The sequence below is a fragment of the Siphateles boraxobius genome, unplaced genomic scaffold (genome assembly GCF_051911475.1).
Source record: "Siphateles boraxobius isolate OS27281-9 unplaced genomic scaffold, OSU_SipBor_1 1, whole genome shotgun sequence".
NCBI classification, from domain to species: domain Eukaryota; kingdom Metazoa; phylum Chordata; class Actinopteri; order Cypriniformes; family Leuciscidae; genus Siphateles; species Siphateles boraxobius.
Genome location: NW_027508699.1, coordinates 10,847,581 through 10,865,893, shown reverse-complemented (window position 1 = coordinate 10,865,893; position 18,313 = coordinate 10,847,581). Strand labels below are relative to the sequence as shown.

At 41.3% G+C, this 18,313-nt stretch overlaps 1 protein-coding gene across 1 annotated transcript; it reads right to left on the bottom strand.

The window, feature by feature from the left end:
• Positions 1-105: 105 nt before the first annotated feature.
• On the bottom strand, positions 106-18,313 carry ccdc39 (coiled-coil domain 39 molecular ruler complex subunit). Its single transcript, XM_077202824.1, has 20 exons — positions 18,098-18,313; positions 17,875-17,994; positions 17,621-17,767; positions 11,059-11,217; positions 10,298-10,390; positions 10,044-10,172; positions 9,684-9,875; positions 8,673-8,776; positions 8,433-8,565; positions 7,210-7,404; positions 6,935-7,099; positions 5,480-5,617; positions 4,920-5,128; positions 4,629-4,752; positions 3,893-4,052; positions 3,421-3,527; positions 2,365-2,505; positions 1,339-1,518; positions 586-674; positions 106-423 (listed from the first exon to the last, which is right to left on the bottom strand). The coding sequence occupies exons 1-20, from the start codon at positions 18,188-18,190 to the stop codon at positions 258-260; spliced, it is 2,844 nt and encodes a 947-aa protein (XP_077058939.1). The 5' UTR covers positions 18,191-18,313; the 3' UTR covers positions 106-257.

The following is an 18,313-nucleotide window of genomic DNA, read 5'->3' as shown; positions in this document are numbered from 1 at the left end:
GAATCCTTGGTGAGGATAAGAAACTTCTTTAAAAAACATTAATTATAAAAGTCTTATATATTTCAAACTTTCAGAAGTAATAACAAATTTCTAAAAAATTAAAAGTGAATTTTAAACAGCCAAAATCATTTTAAAAATAACATTGAGTGGAATAAATTAAACATTGAGGTGAAACTGGAATAACGAGAACGGTGGTATAATTAAAAACCATAACTTCCTGGTTGACAGACACACAGTGTTCCTCACAGTGGATCTGTCTAAGGGCTCTTGCACTTGCTGCTCCTGCTGCTGCTGGCAGCGCTGGGCGGCAGAGATCCTGGCGGGGACGTGACGGAGAGGCCCAATCCCAGATCAACTGTCTTCACTGGGGTGGACGGGACAGATTGGCTTCTGGCACTACTGCAGGCCGATAGATTTAAGGATCTGGGGTAACATAAGACAACAATCATGACTTGTCATGCATATTTGTCTGGTATAAACGGTCACACTTGACCGGATAAATACGCTGTAGTAGCAGCAGACGTACTGTACGCGGGAAATATAAATTGCAATAGTTTGTGGTTGAAAGCATGATTATGTGAATACCGATGTGAAGCAGAACTGCGGGCTGAGCTGATCTTTGAACTCAGACGGCTGGATGGAGTGGAAGCAGGAGAGGGCAGAGTCAGACCAGCCTGCAATGAGGAACACAAACATTACAGTTCAATAGAAGCTTCATTTAGATGCAACAAAGCAAGTAATGAGTAAAATCATCTCAAAAGAAAGAATTCCTCTAATAATTGACCCCACTGGAAAAATGCACTACTGTTCAAACGATTGGAGTCGGTAAGATTTGTTTAATGTTTCTGAAAGAAGTCTCTTATGCTCACCAAAATAACAGTTCAATCAAAATAACAGTTTTATTTCTTAATGTATGGTAAAAGGTCATTTATTGCTGCAATGTCAAAGCTGAATTTTCAGTTTTCGGTGTCACATGATCCTCAGAAATGATTCTAATATGCTGATTTGCTTCACAAGAAACATTTCTTTTTATTATCAATGTTCAACCCCAAATGTTCAGTGACCAATCAACCCCAAACTTTTGAACAGTAGTGTAGATGGAACTTATCACAATAATTTCAGAAATGTATAATCAACTTACTCAACATGAAGTAATTAAAAGTATTTGAAAAGTGCAGTTAGCCTAGCCTTGCCTAAAGTTACTGCCACTTTGTATCACTTTGACAAAGCAGAAATTAAATTTTTCAATTTGTAATGAATTACAATTTATTTATTTTTTTACAATGACTACATGTTGCTTATATATCATGATGGGTCATTTTTCCAGTCAAGCTGTACCTGCATAAAACGTATCTGTACTATAGCTGCTAGGTCAGGATTCTCCTCTATGGCTTCTAGGAGCATCTTATTTAGGCTTTTATTAAAGTCTCGGAGTTCTCGTAGCTCTATGTCGCGTTCCTCAAACGTCTTCTCTTTGGTGTTCTTAGCAGACCGAATCTCCCTGGTATATTTGGCACACTGTTGAGAATAGGATGAGATTATAAGATCAGGTGCTCTCTGTCTTATATTGGATAATCACAATAATATGGGTATAATCAGTCATTACTGGCCATACATTACATATAAATATATTCCTGTCATGACAACTAAAAAAAAAAAACACTAAAAAAGTGTTTGACATGGTAATGGATATGATAATGTTAATATGTTTGGTCATATCACGTTAATATGTTAATAGTTCTGCTATGGTCCTGCTGCTGTATAGGACTTACTACTGCAAATACACACACGACACGCTGCTGTGAGCAAGTAAGACATTTTGCTGCTGTACAATATAACATACATACATGAATTACCCATAGCAGATCTATACAGGTGGAGCTGGGGAAGGTAGAGGGTTTCTGAAAGGGTGGTGCAACTGCTACAACACATGCTGAACAAGTATTTGAAGGTTGAGCAGCGAGCTCATTGGCTGCTGGTAATATAAATTAAAATGTATAAATGAGGGCTGTAATTGCTAGCAGAGATTGCTGGTAAAGGACCCATCAGCCTGCGCCATGAGTTTCATGACAGAACCTTGTGTAGGATAGACCAGAGTTAGTTGTCACACTTTTTTACTTAGCAGGGCATGTTGTCAAACTATAGAGTAAGTTGTCACAATGAAACCTGCCATTTAATAGCCTATTGTATTTTCTCTATTATTTTCCTGTTTATTACTGTGAAGCTGCTTTGAAACAATCTGATTTGTAAGTGCTAAAGGTGACGTATAAACTTAATAACTAAAGATAAGTCATTTGATATTCTGTATGAATCTGAAAAGATAAAGCTGGATAATTGTAGGGTATGTGTGGGCGTATGTCAGACCTGTTTGGCGGCTCTATTGAGTTTCTCCTCCTGAGAGAGGATGTCTTTGTTGAGAGAGAGAACTTGTGCTTGGTTCCTCTCAATGCTCTCGTTCTGATCAGCTTCCTCTCGAAGAAGACCCTCCAATGTCCTGGACATGCTCTGAAATGTGAAAAATGTGCTATCATCAATGGTTTTATTTAATTTAACATTACTGAATCAAGCTGACCTAGCTAATTAACATGTTTTTACTTTTTACAGAACAGGTTTACAGAAACTTGTTACACCCGATGTGAATGATGTTTTTCAAACAAACTTTTTAACTTTTGTGTTACCTAGTAACATAACTATTAAAGTGAAAGTACACACTTTGAATTATAGGGTACATACAAATACTGTGCATTTCCATATGCTGGCTACAACTCGTAACACTTTACAGTTCTTTTTTTGTTTTTTGTTGTTGTTTTTTTTGCTTGTAAATTTGTATGTGAAATGTTTTGTATGTCTCATATGTATTCTTCTTTTATGGATGACCGAATTCTTCTTTTATCTGCAAAACAAATTTACCTGCGGGTACAAAATAAATATACCTTACCTTACCTTATAACTCTTTACAGAAATGCTTTTTCCAGTGTTTGTGTTACACATATTATTACACATCCCTGTAATGAATAAATTTACTAATAGCAAGAACTATGTGAAACATTGCTGGTCACTAGTATGCTGGGATGGTTGAACATCACGACTATGCTGGTCCACAGCTAGACCAGCACTATCCCAGCTCTTGCAGGGCAATCACATGTAGTTAATTAGGTTCCAGACAGATAGAGCCAAATTTGATTTGACGCCAACACTCACCTCTCTTTCTTTATAATATATATATATATATTGTTCAATTAAATGTCTTAAAATTAATTAAAGAATTAGCTTAAAATGTCCACCCTGGCTGCTACTCAATGCAATTGACAATTTTCCTATACCACATGTGAAATATTTGGTCAGGATTATTAGGTTTTACTTGAGCTTGAAACCTGAGCTTGTCTGTCTTGAAGAATGTTTACGTCAGCACATATTTACTTCAACATCCTCCTGCAGTTCACGCATTTGCCTTTTCTTAAATTTGTATTTGTCCTCGGCTGCTCGTCTCTGCTCCTCCAGCTTGAGTTTCTCCTGGTGTGCGGGACCTACAGCGAGATGATGTTTGATTATATACACTGCAACATTACAGACATCGTTTACATGCTAAATAAAACCTACACAGTATATCTATAGCACACAAAAAAGTGACGTTCGCTTGTAGGTATGGCTTAAGCTGAAAATATTTAATTAGAAAACATGTACATTCATATTAGTGTTGCTCGTGCATAGATACAGCTGTTATTTCCCTCATACTTCAGGTAACCAAAGAAACTTAACAGACCACTTTAAAATTAGAATCACATGGTGACATTAGCGATGAAGAAGGTTTTAAAAAGCTGACAATGAGTTAAAGTGTTTGAGTGTGACTATGTTCTGGAGTAATCTATGAGTTTAATATAGAAATACTAACTGGACTCAGTGACTTTGGTCAGGGTTTTGCGGTAGGTTGTATTGCAGTTGCTGACAACTTGCAGGGTGTTCTCCAAAGCGTGGATCTCTTTCTCTGCCTTGCGGATTTGGGCGTCCAAAACATCCCCCTGACGCTGGAGTTCTTCTTTCTCTTGAGCTGCCTTCGGAAAAAGTCCAGAGTTTATTAGATATTGTGACGTATATGGAGCTGTAATGTTCACCAGATATAGAGAAAAATATGGAGTAGTCTGGAGTTGGGAATGCTTTGAATGCAAAAACCCAAGCTGCAGTTCTTTGTTTTTGATGAAACCATATTTTAATTTTAATGCTTTTGAAATAAGTATCTTGTGCTCACCAAAGCTGCATTTATTTGACAGTAATATTGTGAAATAGTATTATACTATAAAATAACTTTCCTGTTTTAAAGTATTTTAAAATGTAATTTATCCCTGTGATGGTAAAGCTGAATTTTCAGCATCATTACTCCAGTCTTCAGTGTCACATGATCCTTCAGAAATCATTGTAATATGATGAATAATTCAGTGCTCAAGGAATATTTCTAATTATTATCAATGTTGAAAACGTGCTGCCTAATACTTTTGTGGAAACCACAATACATTTTCTTTCAGGATTCTTTGTTATTTCTTATTTTACTTTGATTCTACCTCGTGCACTTGATAGAGCTCAATGCATCTACGTGGAAAAATAAGCAATGTTATTAAAAATATGTATGATACCTTTATGATGAAGTAGGCCTGGGATTTATCCTCCTCTCCCTCTGGTGCAGCCATGGAAACAGTCAGGATCTCATACCTCTTCCTCATCTTGTCAATTTTGAACATTCTCTCGTTCACCGCAGTACTGAGGCCATTTGTCACAACCAACAGAGGGCAGAAAGTCAAATACTGCATATGACATCAGTGCAGATCAACTTATGTTATTGTCACGTATTGTAGTTTAAACGTATCGTCTAAGCCACACTAAATAATAAAATCATTTTCATTTATCATTGGCTAGCGTGTTTTTACCTGAGCCCTTGTCTCTCCTGCTCGGTGAGCTTGACCTGTTTAAGCAGCATCTCTCGGTACACCTGGATCTCCTCCTCTCTCTCTTTCATGGCCGCTTGCAGCTGTAGACGTCTCTTCTCCAGAGTCAGCACTCCATCTGCTCTGTCATACAGCAGGTCTCTCAGCCGCTGAACCTCCATCTTCAGGAGACCTTTCTCCACCATACTGTCCTGATGGAAGAAGACGACATTCACATGTGTGCGACAGAGCAAATGTGGTTTGTTCTCTAGTATGGTTTACTGCTGATATTTAATAAAATGCTTTGATAGATTAAGTTATCCACAATAGATAAATAACGTATTTCAAATCTGATACGTTTTGCTAAAAAAGCAAAGGCTGACGGTAGCGGGAAAATTGTTGAATGGAAATTCCATTAAATGTGTTAAATGAGAAATATTTAATGCATGCAAACTGGCAAGTAGAGAAATTCATAATGGTTGAGTGTTTGAATTTAGTGAAATACTGTGGCCTGGTACAGATACCAAGTACATTTATCAGTGAAGGACAATCAAGTTATCGACCTGTTTATTGAGCCTGAGTTTCTTCTGGTCTTTCACAGAGATGTCAATGAAGAGTTCCAGCTCCTGGATCTTGGAGGTCAGATCTCTCTTCTCTGCTTCGCTCTTCTCTGCGTCTTTCCTAATGCAGCGGATATCATCCTGAGAATATTTTAAAACACCATTGAAAACATCCATACACAGGTCCAAAAACAGGTCCTGTTCCACCCCCAAATCAAAAGAATATACAGTATATGCTACCGTTCAAAAGTTTTGGGTTGGTACGATTTTTTTGAGTACGAAGTCTCTTATGCTCAACAAGGATGCATTTTCTTTCATGAAAAATGCTGTAAATATTGTGAAATTGTTATCTGTATATAATAATATCTGTTTTCTATTATAATATATTTTAAATACAATTTATTAAAGTTCAAAAGAACAGCATTTATTTTGAAATATTAATTTTTTTAACATTATGAATGTCTTTACTGTCACTGAAAAAAAAACTTTCTGACCCCAAACTTATATATATATATAATTATCAGTAATAATTGATTATTATGAATTAATTAATTTAATATAATTTAAATAAAAATGTGCCTAATAGTTAAATAAAGGTGCAATGCAAAACAAAACTGTTTATGTTCCTAAAATAGGTTTAATCAGCTTTAAATAATATATCATTTCTTATTTTTTTATTTTGTCTTGAAATATCACAAATAACACCTGCCAAATTGTTTTAAAGCTGTTAGTTCACGAGTTCACCATGCTTATTAATATGCAACTTTATATTTCAATCATGACAACTCTCTGAATAGTTTTAGCATGTTATTGAATATGGCAATATTAACGTATTTTATCTTGGAAGACTAGATCTGCTATGTTGCTGGTGCTACTGCAGAGCAAATGTGGACTCGCTACTGATAATAGATACACAGACACGCTGCTGTGAGAATGTAAGATCTGCTGCAGCTGCTGCGTAAATAATAGACATACAGTACATAAATCCCATAACGGATCCAGACAGGTGGAGCTGGGGGAGGTGGAGGGTTTCAGAGGAACTCTGTGACAGCACGATACAGGACTAATCTGCAGCAAACACTGAACCAGACTATTTAAATGTTGAGCAAGCAATTTCATTGGCTGCAGGATCAGCAGATCAGCCAATCAGCTTATGCAGCCATGCAGTAATGAAGTGATTGCTTGCAGATTGCAGGTAAAGGACCTATCATCCTGCACTCTCTAGAGTTTTATGACTGAACCGGACAGCAGGAAATGTAAGATTGAGAGAAAAAGAAATAAGGTGCATTGTTTTGCAACAACTCAAGGGCACAAAACAGAAATCAGTAATCAATCAATAAACACATTTATGACATATCACCTGTGAATCGGACCTGTGTGCCAACTGAAAACAGCTGTTCTCCAAAGCTGAGGAGAGCTCTGAGAAATCATTATAACAGCAGAGACACACACTCTCACCTGGAGTTTCTTCAGCTGTGTGTTGAGTGTGGCGGCCGTCCTCTTCTTCTCCTCTAGAGCTTCAGCCAGATCAGAAGCCCTCTTCTCCAAAGCTTCCTTCTCCTTTGTGTTCACCTTCCCCTGCAAGTGTAAAGTCTTCCTCTCCAGCATCTGGATCTGAAAGTCCTAGACCGAACAAAAGCACGACACTCGAGTCATCTGTCAGCTTCTAGAAAACCACCATCCCGCTTGCATGCTGACTAATTTAATGAGATGATAACTATTTGTTCTCTTGCCTGGTTGGAGATGATCATCTGCTGTTTGAGAAAGCTCTGGTCCAGTTTGCTGAGTCTGCTGTCCAGGCTGGAGAGAGTGGCCCGGGTGGCGCAGATCTCAGCTGTGATGTTCTTCTCTTTTTCACGCAGCCCTTGCAACTCCTGACTCTTCCTGAACATGAGCTCTCTCTGCCGGAGCAGCTGAGCATCGATCTCCTACACAATTAATGCTTTATTAATCCAAGTACAGACAAGTACAATTATAATAACTTTCATTAACAAGTCAATCACAAACAGGCTTAACAAATCATTTCAAAATAATCGTTTAAAATAATATAGGCATGGGTTGATATTGGAAATGTAATTGTGCATTAATAAATTGTAATTCTCATTTCCCCTATTTTTACATTTAACGCTCACTTTGTCAATATTTTAATAACACTAATAATTTAATAGCACTAGTGGTTAAATGTAATCTCTAAATGAATATAAATGTTCTATACTGTGCATTATAATGCTGTACATTTATTTTAGTTTTTAGTGTTTTATTAACTTACTGACGAAATAGCACATTATTTTTATATCTGTTATTTATGAGTTATTGGCCATAACAGTAAATCATGTGTCTTATTTGTTTCAAAACTGTGGACCAGGGTACCTATCGTCAAGTAAAACTATTAAAAACAGTTTTATTAATTGTAATAAAGGTAAAATAAAATATAAATAAGGGCTGAAATATAGATATGAATATGGGTTCACAAAACTGAACTAAAAATAAATTAAACCTAAATAAAAAAATAATATTTAAAAAATAATGAAAAAATGACAAAAGCACATAACAAAATTACAAAAAATTCAACTACAAATAAAATTAAAATTAAAAATGAAAGCTAACTCAAAATTAATAATACTATAATAGTATATACATAATACTAAAATAATTCTTCTGTGGACTGTACAATAAGATAATTCTCCTCGTGGACACTGAGTGGTCAATATACATATACTAACATTTCTGAAACTATACTAATACTAAATAGAGTATAGTTATATATATATATATATATATATATAGAGAGAGAGAGAGAGAGAGAGAGAGAGAGAGAGAGAGAGAGAGAGAGAGAGAGAGAGAGGCGACAGTATGGCATCCAGCCCCATCTAATTTGCAAAACAGAAGATGCCTGATGCCCAGATTGCCAGTGAATTGCTGTGAAGTCAAAAAGAGTCAGAGGAGTCAAACTCGCTTTAATGTTCTGTTCCTGTTCTTTGTGCAGTTGCTCAATCTGTGCTGCTTGCTCTTCACCATCCAGCACTGCCTCCATCACCACCAGCAGCTTCTCCTTCAGAGCAGCAATATGCAGCTTTACCTCTGCAACCCTATAACAAAAGAACTATATATATTACTACAATGAATTAGATATTTGCTATGCATTTGCTGTGAACTATAAGACTGAGCAGTTGTCTGAGAAAAGAAAAAGCATTACTTTGCTGTTTTGTTCTGAATGTTCTTTTTCATGCTGGTTAGCTGAGATCTGGTGGTCTCCACATCTGTGGCTGTTCGTTCTAAAGTTCCCTTCAGAACCTCCACCTAAGAGCAAAACACCACATTTGATTAGTTTTACCATTTCGCCAATTCATACCTTTATTTGCATTTGATTAACATGAAGAAATCCCTACCCTTACAAAGATGAACTGTGGCTGTACCATAGTACAGTAAAGGTATAATACCATGGTATAATATCTATGATGACCATATGAATCTACTGTGGTATATACGTAGTAACCCAATGTTTTTGAATAACAAAAAAAATATTTTGTTAAGGTACCAAAACAGCCTTGGTATGATGGGACTAGATCAGTGGATCTCAACCTTTTTGACTTTACAGGGATAGTTGAAAATTCTGTCATCATTTACTCACCCTTAGCCTTAGGTTGTTCTAAACCTGTATGAGTTTCTTTCTTTTGTACACAAAAGGAGATATTTTGAAGAATATAGGTAACCAAACAGCTAATGGACCCCATTGACTTCCATAGTAGGAAAAAAATTACTATGGAAGTCAATGGGGACCAGAAAATGTCTGGTTACCAACTATCTTCTTCTGTGTTCAACAGAAGAAAGAAACTCATACAGGCCTAGAACACCTTGAGGGTGAGTAAATTATGGATTATTATTTTTGGGGGTACTTTGATATAAAAATACCAAGTATTATGAGATATCTTGACTTTTTTTGTTGTTTTAGCTTATTTTAATGCTTGTTTTTTCAAGTTTTAAATAATTTTTAGTCATCTTGAAGCCCCGTGCTGAGGCCCTCTAGTGGGCCCGGCCCCCATGCTGAGATCCACAGTACTAGATCCTTTCCACCTCACGATGGATTCTAACATTTGACGCGCCTCTCATCATGGTGGACTTTGATCGGCCTCTGGGTCACAGGTTTTAGGACGTGGAGCGAAGAAACGAGAAGCACCCCAATGTTGGTAAGCTGTTATGGACTCACCTCATCCTGCAGACGTCTATCGTTCCTCTCCTCTTCCTGGAGTTGCTGTCTGAGTCGAAGCGCCTGACGTTCAGCCGTACCTATATTCCTCTCCAGCTCTTTATTGTTCTCTATCTCACGCTCCATGAAGTCCTTCCTCTCCTTGACCAAATCATTCTTCTCTCTTATCATTTGGTTCACCTCTGCTTGCAACTAGAAATTTCGTGTGATTTACAATCAAAGTTGAATAAACCATTTTCAGAATTAAATGGTAGACATAGTTATTTTATCAAGAAAATTGCAATGTATATGTTTACATCTACAGAAACGCTGTGCATTTAATGATGTCTTAGTATTAAAAGAGCGCCATCTTCAGGTTACCATGGCACACTGCTGTATTTCCTGGTCTCTTTTCCACATTTGTTCAATGGTGTTCTCCCACTGGTTGATCATCTCTTGCCTCTCAATGTGAGCCTGACGAAAGCTCTCAGCTGTCTTGTCCAAAGCGATCTGGATCCCAAAATACAAGTGCATTTGCAAAGACCAAAGCCTATAAGAATGATGGCACGCTCGAAGTATAAAAATGTCCTCTGACGACTGAGAAATGTGAGAGAGCACAGAAAAATATCCATCACCTGTGCTGTAACTGACTCAGTGATTTCACTGTTCAAGGTCTTTCTCTTCTGGTTGGCTTCAAGAGTCAACTTCTCAATGGTCAGTGTCAGCTCCTGATTCAAAAGACAGCAGATATTATATCAGCCCAGACATGGCAGTTATTCTGCAATACAAACTATAGCTTAGCATACTGCTTTTCAAGTATTTCAAATGAATCTCATGAAAAATGTCACATTGTGATAATATTTAAATTAAAATATGATATTAGCGTCATTAACTAAAACCATAAACATTAAAATGAACTGAAATAAAATAAAATATATTACATATATTTAAAAACTTATTTTATTTCAGCTAGTTGTCAAGGCAACATTTATCATTTTCATTTATTTCAAGTACTAAAATAACCAATATAACTAAATGAACTAAAATTAAAAAATACTTAATAAAAACTTAATAAAAATTATATAGACATATTTTTATAAAACTAATACAAATGTCAAAAAAACAACAGAATTGTCAATTGTCAATCAGCTGTGCACACTTGTTTGTTTAGGGTGAGATATGATACAAACATGTTCTTGGCAGGACTTGTGAGACTTCTGGTTTAACATTTGAGTGCTGCAAATGCATTCAACCCTTTATAGCATTATGATAGAGCTGATTGAAGTGAATAAAGCAGTGACACTTTGTGCAAGCCAACCTTTTACATTTTCCTTATGACAGCTCAGTATTGGCTTTCAAAGTGACCCAACTCAAACAGCTGGTACTACAAACTCACCCGAATCCTGCTCTCATCTTGCTTGGCGTACTTGATGATGGCCATGGTATCTTCATCCTTGTGTGCTGATTCCTGCAGCCAGGCCTCCAGGGTCTGCTGGTCCCAGTTCAGCTGACTCTTCAGTTCCTCAAGCTTCTGAGTGGCTTTAAAGATGCTGTTCTGTGCAAATATTGACAGAATTACATTAGGATTAGGATTATGTTCCTTTCTAATAAAATAAAATTATTTAAAAAGTTCCGTTTTTGACACAGCTGAATTTATTTGATCAATACAGTATAAACAGTAAAACGTACTCGGTTACATACGTAACCTCGGTTCTCTCTAGAAGAGGGAACGAGTATTGCGTAAGCTAGTTTACGCTACGGGTAAAGTCATCTTTGCTCGAGATATTGAAGCCAAAAAATACCGTTAATTTTGCATTTATTGTCAACGCAGTGCAGCAGCCAGCAGACCTAGAGCAGGCCATCTTGCGTGCTCATTGGCTGCCGTGCGGCAACTGCTGCAGCCTACCACTGAGCCTCGTACGTGAGTTAGCGCCCTCTACGCGTCATAGCCCGCCAAAATTGGGGTGGCTTAGCGTATAAAAGCCAGGCTCGGAGGCTGCGAAACTGGTTTCATCAGCTGAAGCGAAAATCGCTTGTGGCGCCTGCACGGTCGGGTTACGCAATACTCGTTCCCTCTTCTAGAGAGAACCGAGGTTATGTATGTAACAGAGTACATTATCTTACGAGAGGTTCTCTCATATTGCGTAAGCTAGCTTACGCTACGGCAACCCATTGTCAATGCCGTGCGCGCCCAGCCTCCACTTCATGAGTCCCAGGGATTCACGGGGAACATAAATAAGTGGGAAACAGGTGGCCAGCAATGCGGGCCAGCACATTTTATAAGCGAATATAGGGTATACAGAGCGGCGTCGCCGGTCCATATAACTATTCACCATATAGTGCAGCTCAACCAGGAGACCTAACGTTCGGTGAGAGTAGTCTTCGCATGATAATCTGGGCAGAGTATACATACCGCTCACACTGACAGAGGTCTAGCCTGCAAGGCGGGAACTTCAAGGTTATAAAACCTAATAAATGTGGACGGAGAGGCCCAGCCTGCCGCCTCACAAATGTCTGAAATGGAAATTCCGCTGGACCAAGCCCACGACGAGGCCACGCCTCTGGTGGAATATACGCCCTGATGCCCAAGGGGCATTGCAGACCTTTAGACTCATAAGCAGATGAGATAGCTTCCACTATCCATCTGGACGAGGCGGCGAGACCCTTGGTGTACCCACCAAACGAGACAAAGAGCTGTTCCGAGGGCCTGAAAGACGTGGAGTGCGTAATGTAAGCCCTCAGTGCCCTGATGATGCAGAGGAGATTAACATCACCCTGCTGGCAGAGCCGAAAGAGAAATGACCTGCGCTCTGAAGGGGGTGCCCAACACTTTAGGGACATAACCATGTCTTGGCTTAAGGATGATTTTAGAGTCATTTAACTCAAGACACGCAGCGCTAACAGATAGCGCGTGTAAATCCCCCAGACGTTTGACTGACGATAGAGCTGTCAGGAAAACGGTTTTGAGCGAGAGGTACTTTAGGTCCACGGAGTCTATCGGTTCAAAGGGGAAAGCTTTCAGGTCCTCCAGTACCAATGAAAGATCCCATATGGGAACCAACGGGGGTCGCGGGAGATTCATCCGTCTGGCTCCTCTAAGGAAGCGGGTGACGATCTCTTTTCGAGCTCGGGAACCCACACGTTCGTGGGTCTAAATCTCTATCAGCACACCATTTGGAGAACACTGACCATTTAGACGTGTAAAGCAGCCTCGTAGAGGGAGCTCTGGATTGCCTAATCGTGTTCATCACTTCTTCTGGCAGGACAACGGGTATCCGTTGATTAACCATACGTGCAGAGACCAGCGCTCTGGATGGGGATGCCAGATTGAGCCACAGGCTTGAGAGAGGAGATCTGTCCTCACCGGAATAGGTCAAGGGGCTGTGTGAGACAGCCGCATCAGCTCCGGGAACCAAGCTTGATTCTCCCAGCGCGAGACTATAAGGAGCACCGAGTGGCGCGTTTCCCTGATCCTCTTGATTACCTGTGGTAACAGAGAAAGCATAAAGTGGGAGGCTGGGCCAGATTTAGGCCAGCGCATCCTCGTTCTTTGAAAAGAAGAGTGGGCAATGAATGTTGTCTTTTGACGCAAACAGGTCGACTTTCGCTTTGCCGAAAAGGCGCCACAGTAACTGGACTGTCTGGGGGTGCAGGGACCATTCCCCTGGAGGAACGTAGTTCCTGGAAAGTTTGTCTGGATCGTCGTTCAAGTGGCCTGGCACATGCGCAGCTCTCAGCGAGCGCATGAGGTACTAAGACGATACAAGAAGGCGTTCTGTCAGATGGCACAGGCTTCAGGATCTGACACCGCCCTGACGGTTTATGTAGGACACCACAGACATGTTGTCCGAGCAGACTAGCACATGGTGATCCTGTATGAACAGGAGGAAGCGTTTGATCGCGTTCTTGACCGCTATCATTTCCAGACAGTTTATGTGGAAGCGTCACTCTTGGTCTGACCACAGGCCAAAGACCGGTCTGCCCTCGAAGACGGCACCCCAACCTAAGTTGGAGGCGTCCGTCGAGATGACCTTTCGGTGTGAGACAGCTCACATTGACACTCCCCGCTGGTACCAGTCGACCGCTAACCAGGGCAGCAGAGGCAAAACGCAGCTCTGAGTCACACTGATTCGTCTGTAGCCTGAAACCCAAGCCTGGTGAGGCACTTGGGCGTTCAGCCAGCATTGTAGCGGGCGCTTGCGCAGCAAGCCCAGCTGAAGCACAGCCGCAGCTGATGCCATACACCCTAGAATCCTCTGGAATGTCTTCGGAGATGTGATGATGCCCTCCTGGAAAGACGCGGCCAGGTGTCGAACACCGCACGCGCGCGCTGTGTCAATAGGCAAGCCGTCATAGCCACAGAGTCCAGTTCTATTCCTAGAAGGAAATTGACTGACTGGGCAGTAATGAGCTCTTGGTCCAGTTGACCGTGAGGCCCAAGCTTTCCAGATGGCTGAGAAGCACTGTTCTATGAGCACAGTTCTATCTCTGACTGTGCTAAAATCAGCGAATCGTCCAAATAGTTCAGAATTCGCAGCCCTTTAACTCTCAAGGGAGTGAGAGCCGCATCCATGAACTTCGTAAATGTATGGGGTGCGAAAGACAGGCTGAACGGGAGGACGGTGTATTGATATGCCCGACCGTCGAAGGCGAATCTCAAGAATGGCCTGTGACGGGGACTATCGGAATCTGAAAGTATGCAGCTTTCAGATCGAGAGAGATAATCGATCGTGAGCATTTTGAATGGCCGTCTCATGAGAGCTTTGTTCAAATATGTGACCCTGGACCACAAAACCAGTCTAATGGGTCATTTTCTTTCAATTGAGATTTATACATCACATGAAACCTGAATAAATAAGCTTTCCATTGATCTATGGTTTGTTAGGATATGACAATATTTGGCCGAGATACAACCTTTTCAAAATCTGTAATCCGATGGGGCAAAAAATTGAAATATTGAGAAAATCGCCTTTAAAGTTCTCCAAATAAAGTCCTTAGCTACGCATTCAAGTGTGTGTGTGTGTGTGTGTGTGCATGTCTGTGGATGAATATACGTACATGCCCGTATGTGTTTGTTTGTCTGTGTCTGTCTGTGTGTGTGTGTGTGTGTGTGTGTGTGTGTGTGTGTGTGTGTGTGTGTGTGTGTGTGTGTGTGTGTGTGTGTGTGTGTGTGTGTGTGTGTGTGTGTGTGGGGGTGTGTGTGGGGGTGTGTGTGTGCGTGTGCGTGTATGTCTGTGTGTGTGTGTATGAATATACGTACATGCCCGTATGTGTTTGTTTGTCTGTGTGTGTGTTTGTGTGTGTGTGTGTGTGTGTGTGTGTGTGTGTGTGTGTGTGTGTGTGTGTGTGTGTGTGTGTGTGTGTGTGTGTGTGTGTGTGTGTGTGTGTGTGTGTGTGTATGAATATGCGTACATGCCCGTATGTGTTTGTCTGTGTGTGTGTGGGGTTACAAAACTGTTCCACACATTGATCGAATTCGTTGTCTTTCAGGTCATCCTCCTTTGCCAATCCAGTCTCTGGACATTCTATATCATCTTCCCAATCATTTGCGAAAAAATTATTTACTATGTTCTAGGGCGGCCGCCCTGTCGATGCTGCGGAGGCTGGGGCTGAGCTGGGCGCCAGCTAGCGTGTCCTGCAGTCGGCTCGCGTGGGCGGCTTGCAGAGGAGCTGGAGCGTTGAGGCAGGAAAAGGTTTATGGCCTGCAAGGTCTTCTCCACTTCGGAGAAGCATTCGACGATACCGTTCACCGCTGGGCCGAAGAGACCAGTAGAGGAGAGCGTCGTGTCGAGAAACGCGGAGCGCTCTGACTCCCTCATATCCGCAAGCGTCAGCCAGAGGTGCCTCTCTGTGACGGTGAGCGAGGCCATGCATCTGCCCATTGCCTGAGCCGTGGATTTCGTCGCACGAAGGGAGAGATCCGTCGCGCTCCACAAATCCCTGATGGCGGCTGGGTCCTTGCTTCTCTCGTCCCATTCGTGGAGGAGATCAGCTTAGAGGATCTGCAGCACGGCCATCGAGTGCAGGGCGGAAGCAGCTTGTCCGGCGGCGGCGAACGCGCGGCCGACAAGGGCTGAGGTTGTCCTGCAGGCTTTAGACGGGAGGGGAGACTTTGAACACCATCTCGCAGAGGGCGGGCAAAGGTGCGCTGCGACCGCCTCTTCCACTGGGGTGATAGCTGTGTACCCCTTCTTGGCGGCGCCGTCCTCTTGGGAGAACGCCGAGGAGACATGTGAGTGGAGCCTCGCGGAGAATGGTGCGTTCCACGACTTAGAAAGCTCGGCATGAAGCTCTGAAGAAATGGCGCAGATCTGGAAACGGGCGGGGGGCGGCGGCTGTGAAGGAAGCAGCCGTCGAGCCTATTGGGCGCGGGCTCCTTAGGCAGTGACCAATCCAGGCAGAGTTGGTCGACGGCCTTTAAAAGGAGGCGCATGAGCTCGGTGTCCACGCCAGCCCGAGTCCTGCTGGATTCCTGGATCGAGGAGGAGGCGGAGTGATGGGAACTCGACCACTCCTCGCTGTCCGATGCCAGGATGGAACAGCTGTCACCTGGGTACGCTCCTTCAGCTTCAACGGAAGGCTGAAGGTGGCGAAGACGGCCGGCGCTTTCCTCTGCTTGCTGGTTGCTAGTTTTGACGGCGGAAAAGGCTTCTCTCAAAGTCCAGTGACGCGGAGAGCTTCGCTGAAGATGATGAAATCAGTGACGCAGCCTCCGAGCCTGAATTTTACCATCCACCCCCATTTTGGCGGGCTCTGACGCGTAGAGGGCGCGAAGCCACGCGCGAGGCTCAGTGGTAGGCTGCAGCAGTTGCCGCACGGCAGCCAATGAGCACGCAAGATGGCCTGCTCTAGGTCTGCTGGCTGCTGCACTGCGTTGACAATAAATGCAAAATTAAGGATAATTTTTGGCTTCAATATCTCGAGCAAAGATGACTTTACCCGTAGCGTAAGCTAGCTTACGCAATACGAGAGAACCTCTCGTAAGAGAACTGTGAATTATTATTACAATTTAAAATAACTGTTTTCTTTTAAAATATATTTTAAAGTGTATTTTATTGCTGCGATGGCAACGCTGAATTTTCAGCATCATTGCTCCAGTCTTCCTTGTCCTTCAGAAATCATTTTCATTGGCTGATTTGCTGCTCAGGAAACATTTCTTATTATCATCAATGTTGAAAACAGTTGTGCTGCTTAAAGCCAGGGTAGGAGATTTGTTCTAGACACATTTTTTGTTATCCTGACTGCAATCACTAAACTAAGTGGTCTAAATGTATTTTTATTTGTATACTATATCGTTTGTGGAAGGCGTAGGACCATACAATTTTCGTCCAATCATTGCATTCGGTCCGACACTATCAACATCGAAATGAATCTGCAGCAGTCAGGTGGTACAGGTCAGTGCTCTTTAAGATGTTTATGTTCATTATTATTGTAATGTTAAGTGCCTTGAGACATGAAGTAGTTTTACGCCGTCTCTCACACCGCTTTTGTTTGCTCCCTGCTGTACGTGTTCATGTGTTTTGAAGGAGTCGTGGCTTTTGGAGACGCTCTAAAGGGAGGGTGGGATCTTATGCTAGCTTCAAAGCTAGCTCTCTATTGCTAGCCTCTTTGAAAATTGCCTACTCTACCTTTAATATTTTAGTAGAAACAGTGATACTTTTTTCTGGATCTTTGATGAAAAGAAAGCTCAAAAGATCATAATTTATTTGAAACAGAAATCTTTTGTAACATTATAAATGTGTCACTTTTGATGTGTGCTTGCTGGATATAAGTGTTACTTTCTTTTTTTAAAATCTTAATGACCCCATACTTTTGAACTGTAGTGTGTGCAAACGTGCTTATACATTTTTAGTTTATGAGTCATCAATGAATGATAGTTTCTTTATATGGTTGCTTTGAGACTGTTTATGCGTAAGCACAGGTCATGGAATATGGATGAGGTGTGGATTGGCTGTAACCTCTTGTGCGTTCTTCTTCTCATTCAGTGTTTTCAGTTGATTCTCCAGCTCAGTGATCTCCTGCTTCAAGCGGCCTGTCTCTCTCTCCGCCAGCGCTCTGAAATGCTCCTCAGATTCATTCTCCTTCTCTCTGGCTTTGCACAAAGCCTGAACACAAGCGAACAATCCCGCTCAAGCATTACACAGTCAGCCTTACTGTTCAAAACCAGAAAATATAGGAAGAATCAACATTGTCTACTGCCATTATCTCATACCTGAGTGTAAGAAAGCTCTTGGTTTAGATTTTTGAGATGTTCAGTAAAAGCATTTATAACATCTTTGTATTTTTTCAGTTTGTTCTCAAGATCGAATTGCTCCTTTTGCTTCATTTGAAGCTGTAGAGAGAAGAAGACATTAAGAAAATTAAATTTAGGTACACACACCTCTTAAAATCAGATATTCATACATGTCATTTGGAAGATAAAGCTTCTTACTCACCTCCTCCTGTAATGCTTTATTCTCTGCATTTGCTACAGGGAGGGCGAAACCCGCGTCCCAACCAACTTCTGCTAACAATAGAGCGTTAGACATTTTGCTCTGTTTCAGAGACGTTCAGGAACAAAACACAAACGGCTCGATGAGATTACCAGACGTTTACAAACGCAGAGGCTTATCGTTGTGTTTACAAGATTCGTTTCATAGCAACGACGCTAA

Excerpts from the sequence above, each read along its gene's own strand:
- ccdc39 (XM_077202824.1), bottom strand. The coding sequence starts at position 18,190 with ATGTCTAACGCTCTATTGTTAGCAGAAGTTGGTTGGGACGCGGGTTTC. Across the intron at positions 17,995-18,097 it reads ATAAAGCATTACAGGAGGAG|CTTCAAATGAAGCAAAAGGA; the intron begins GTGAGTAAGAAG and ends TTCTCTCTACAG. Across the intron at positions 17,768-17,874 it reads AAGAGCTTTCTTACACTCAG|GCTTTGTGCAAAGCCAGAGA; the intron begins GTATGAGATAAT and ends GCTTGTGTTCAG.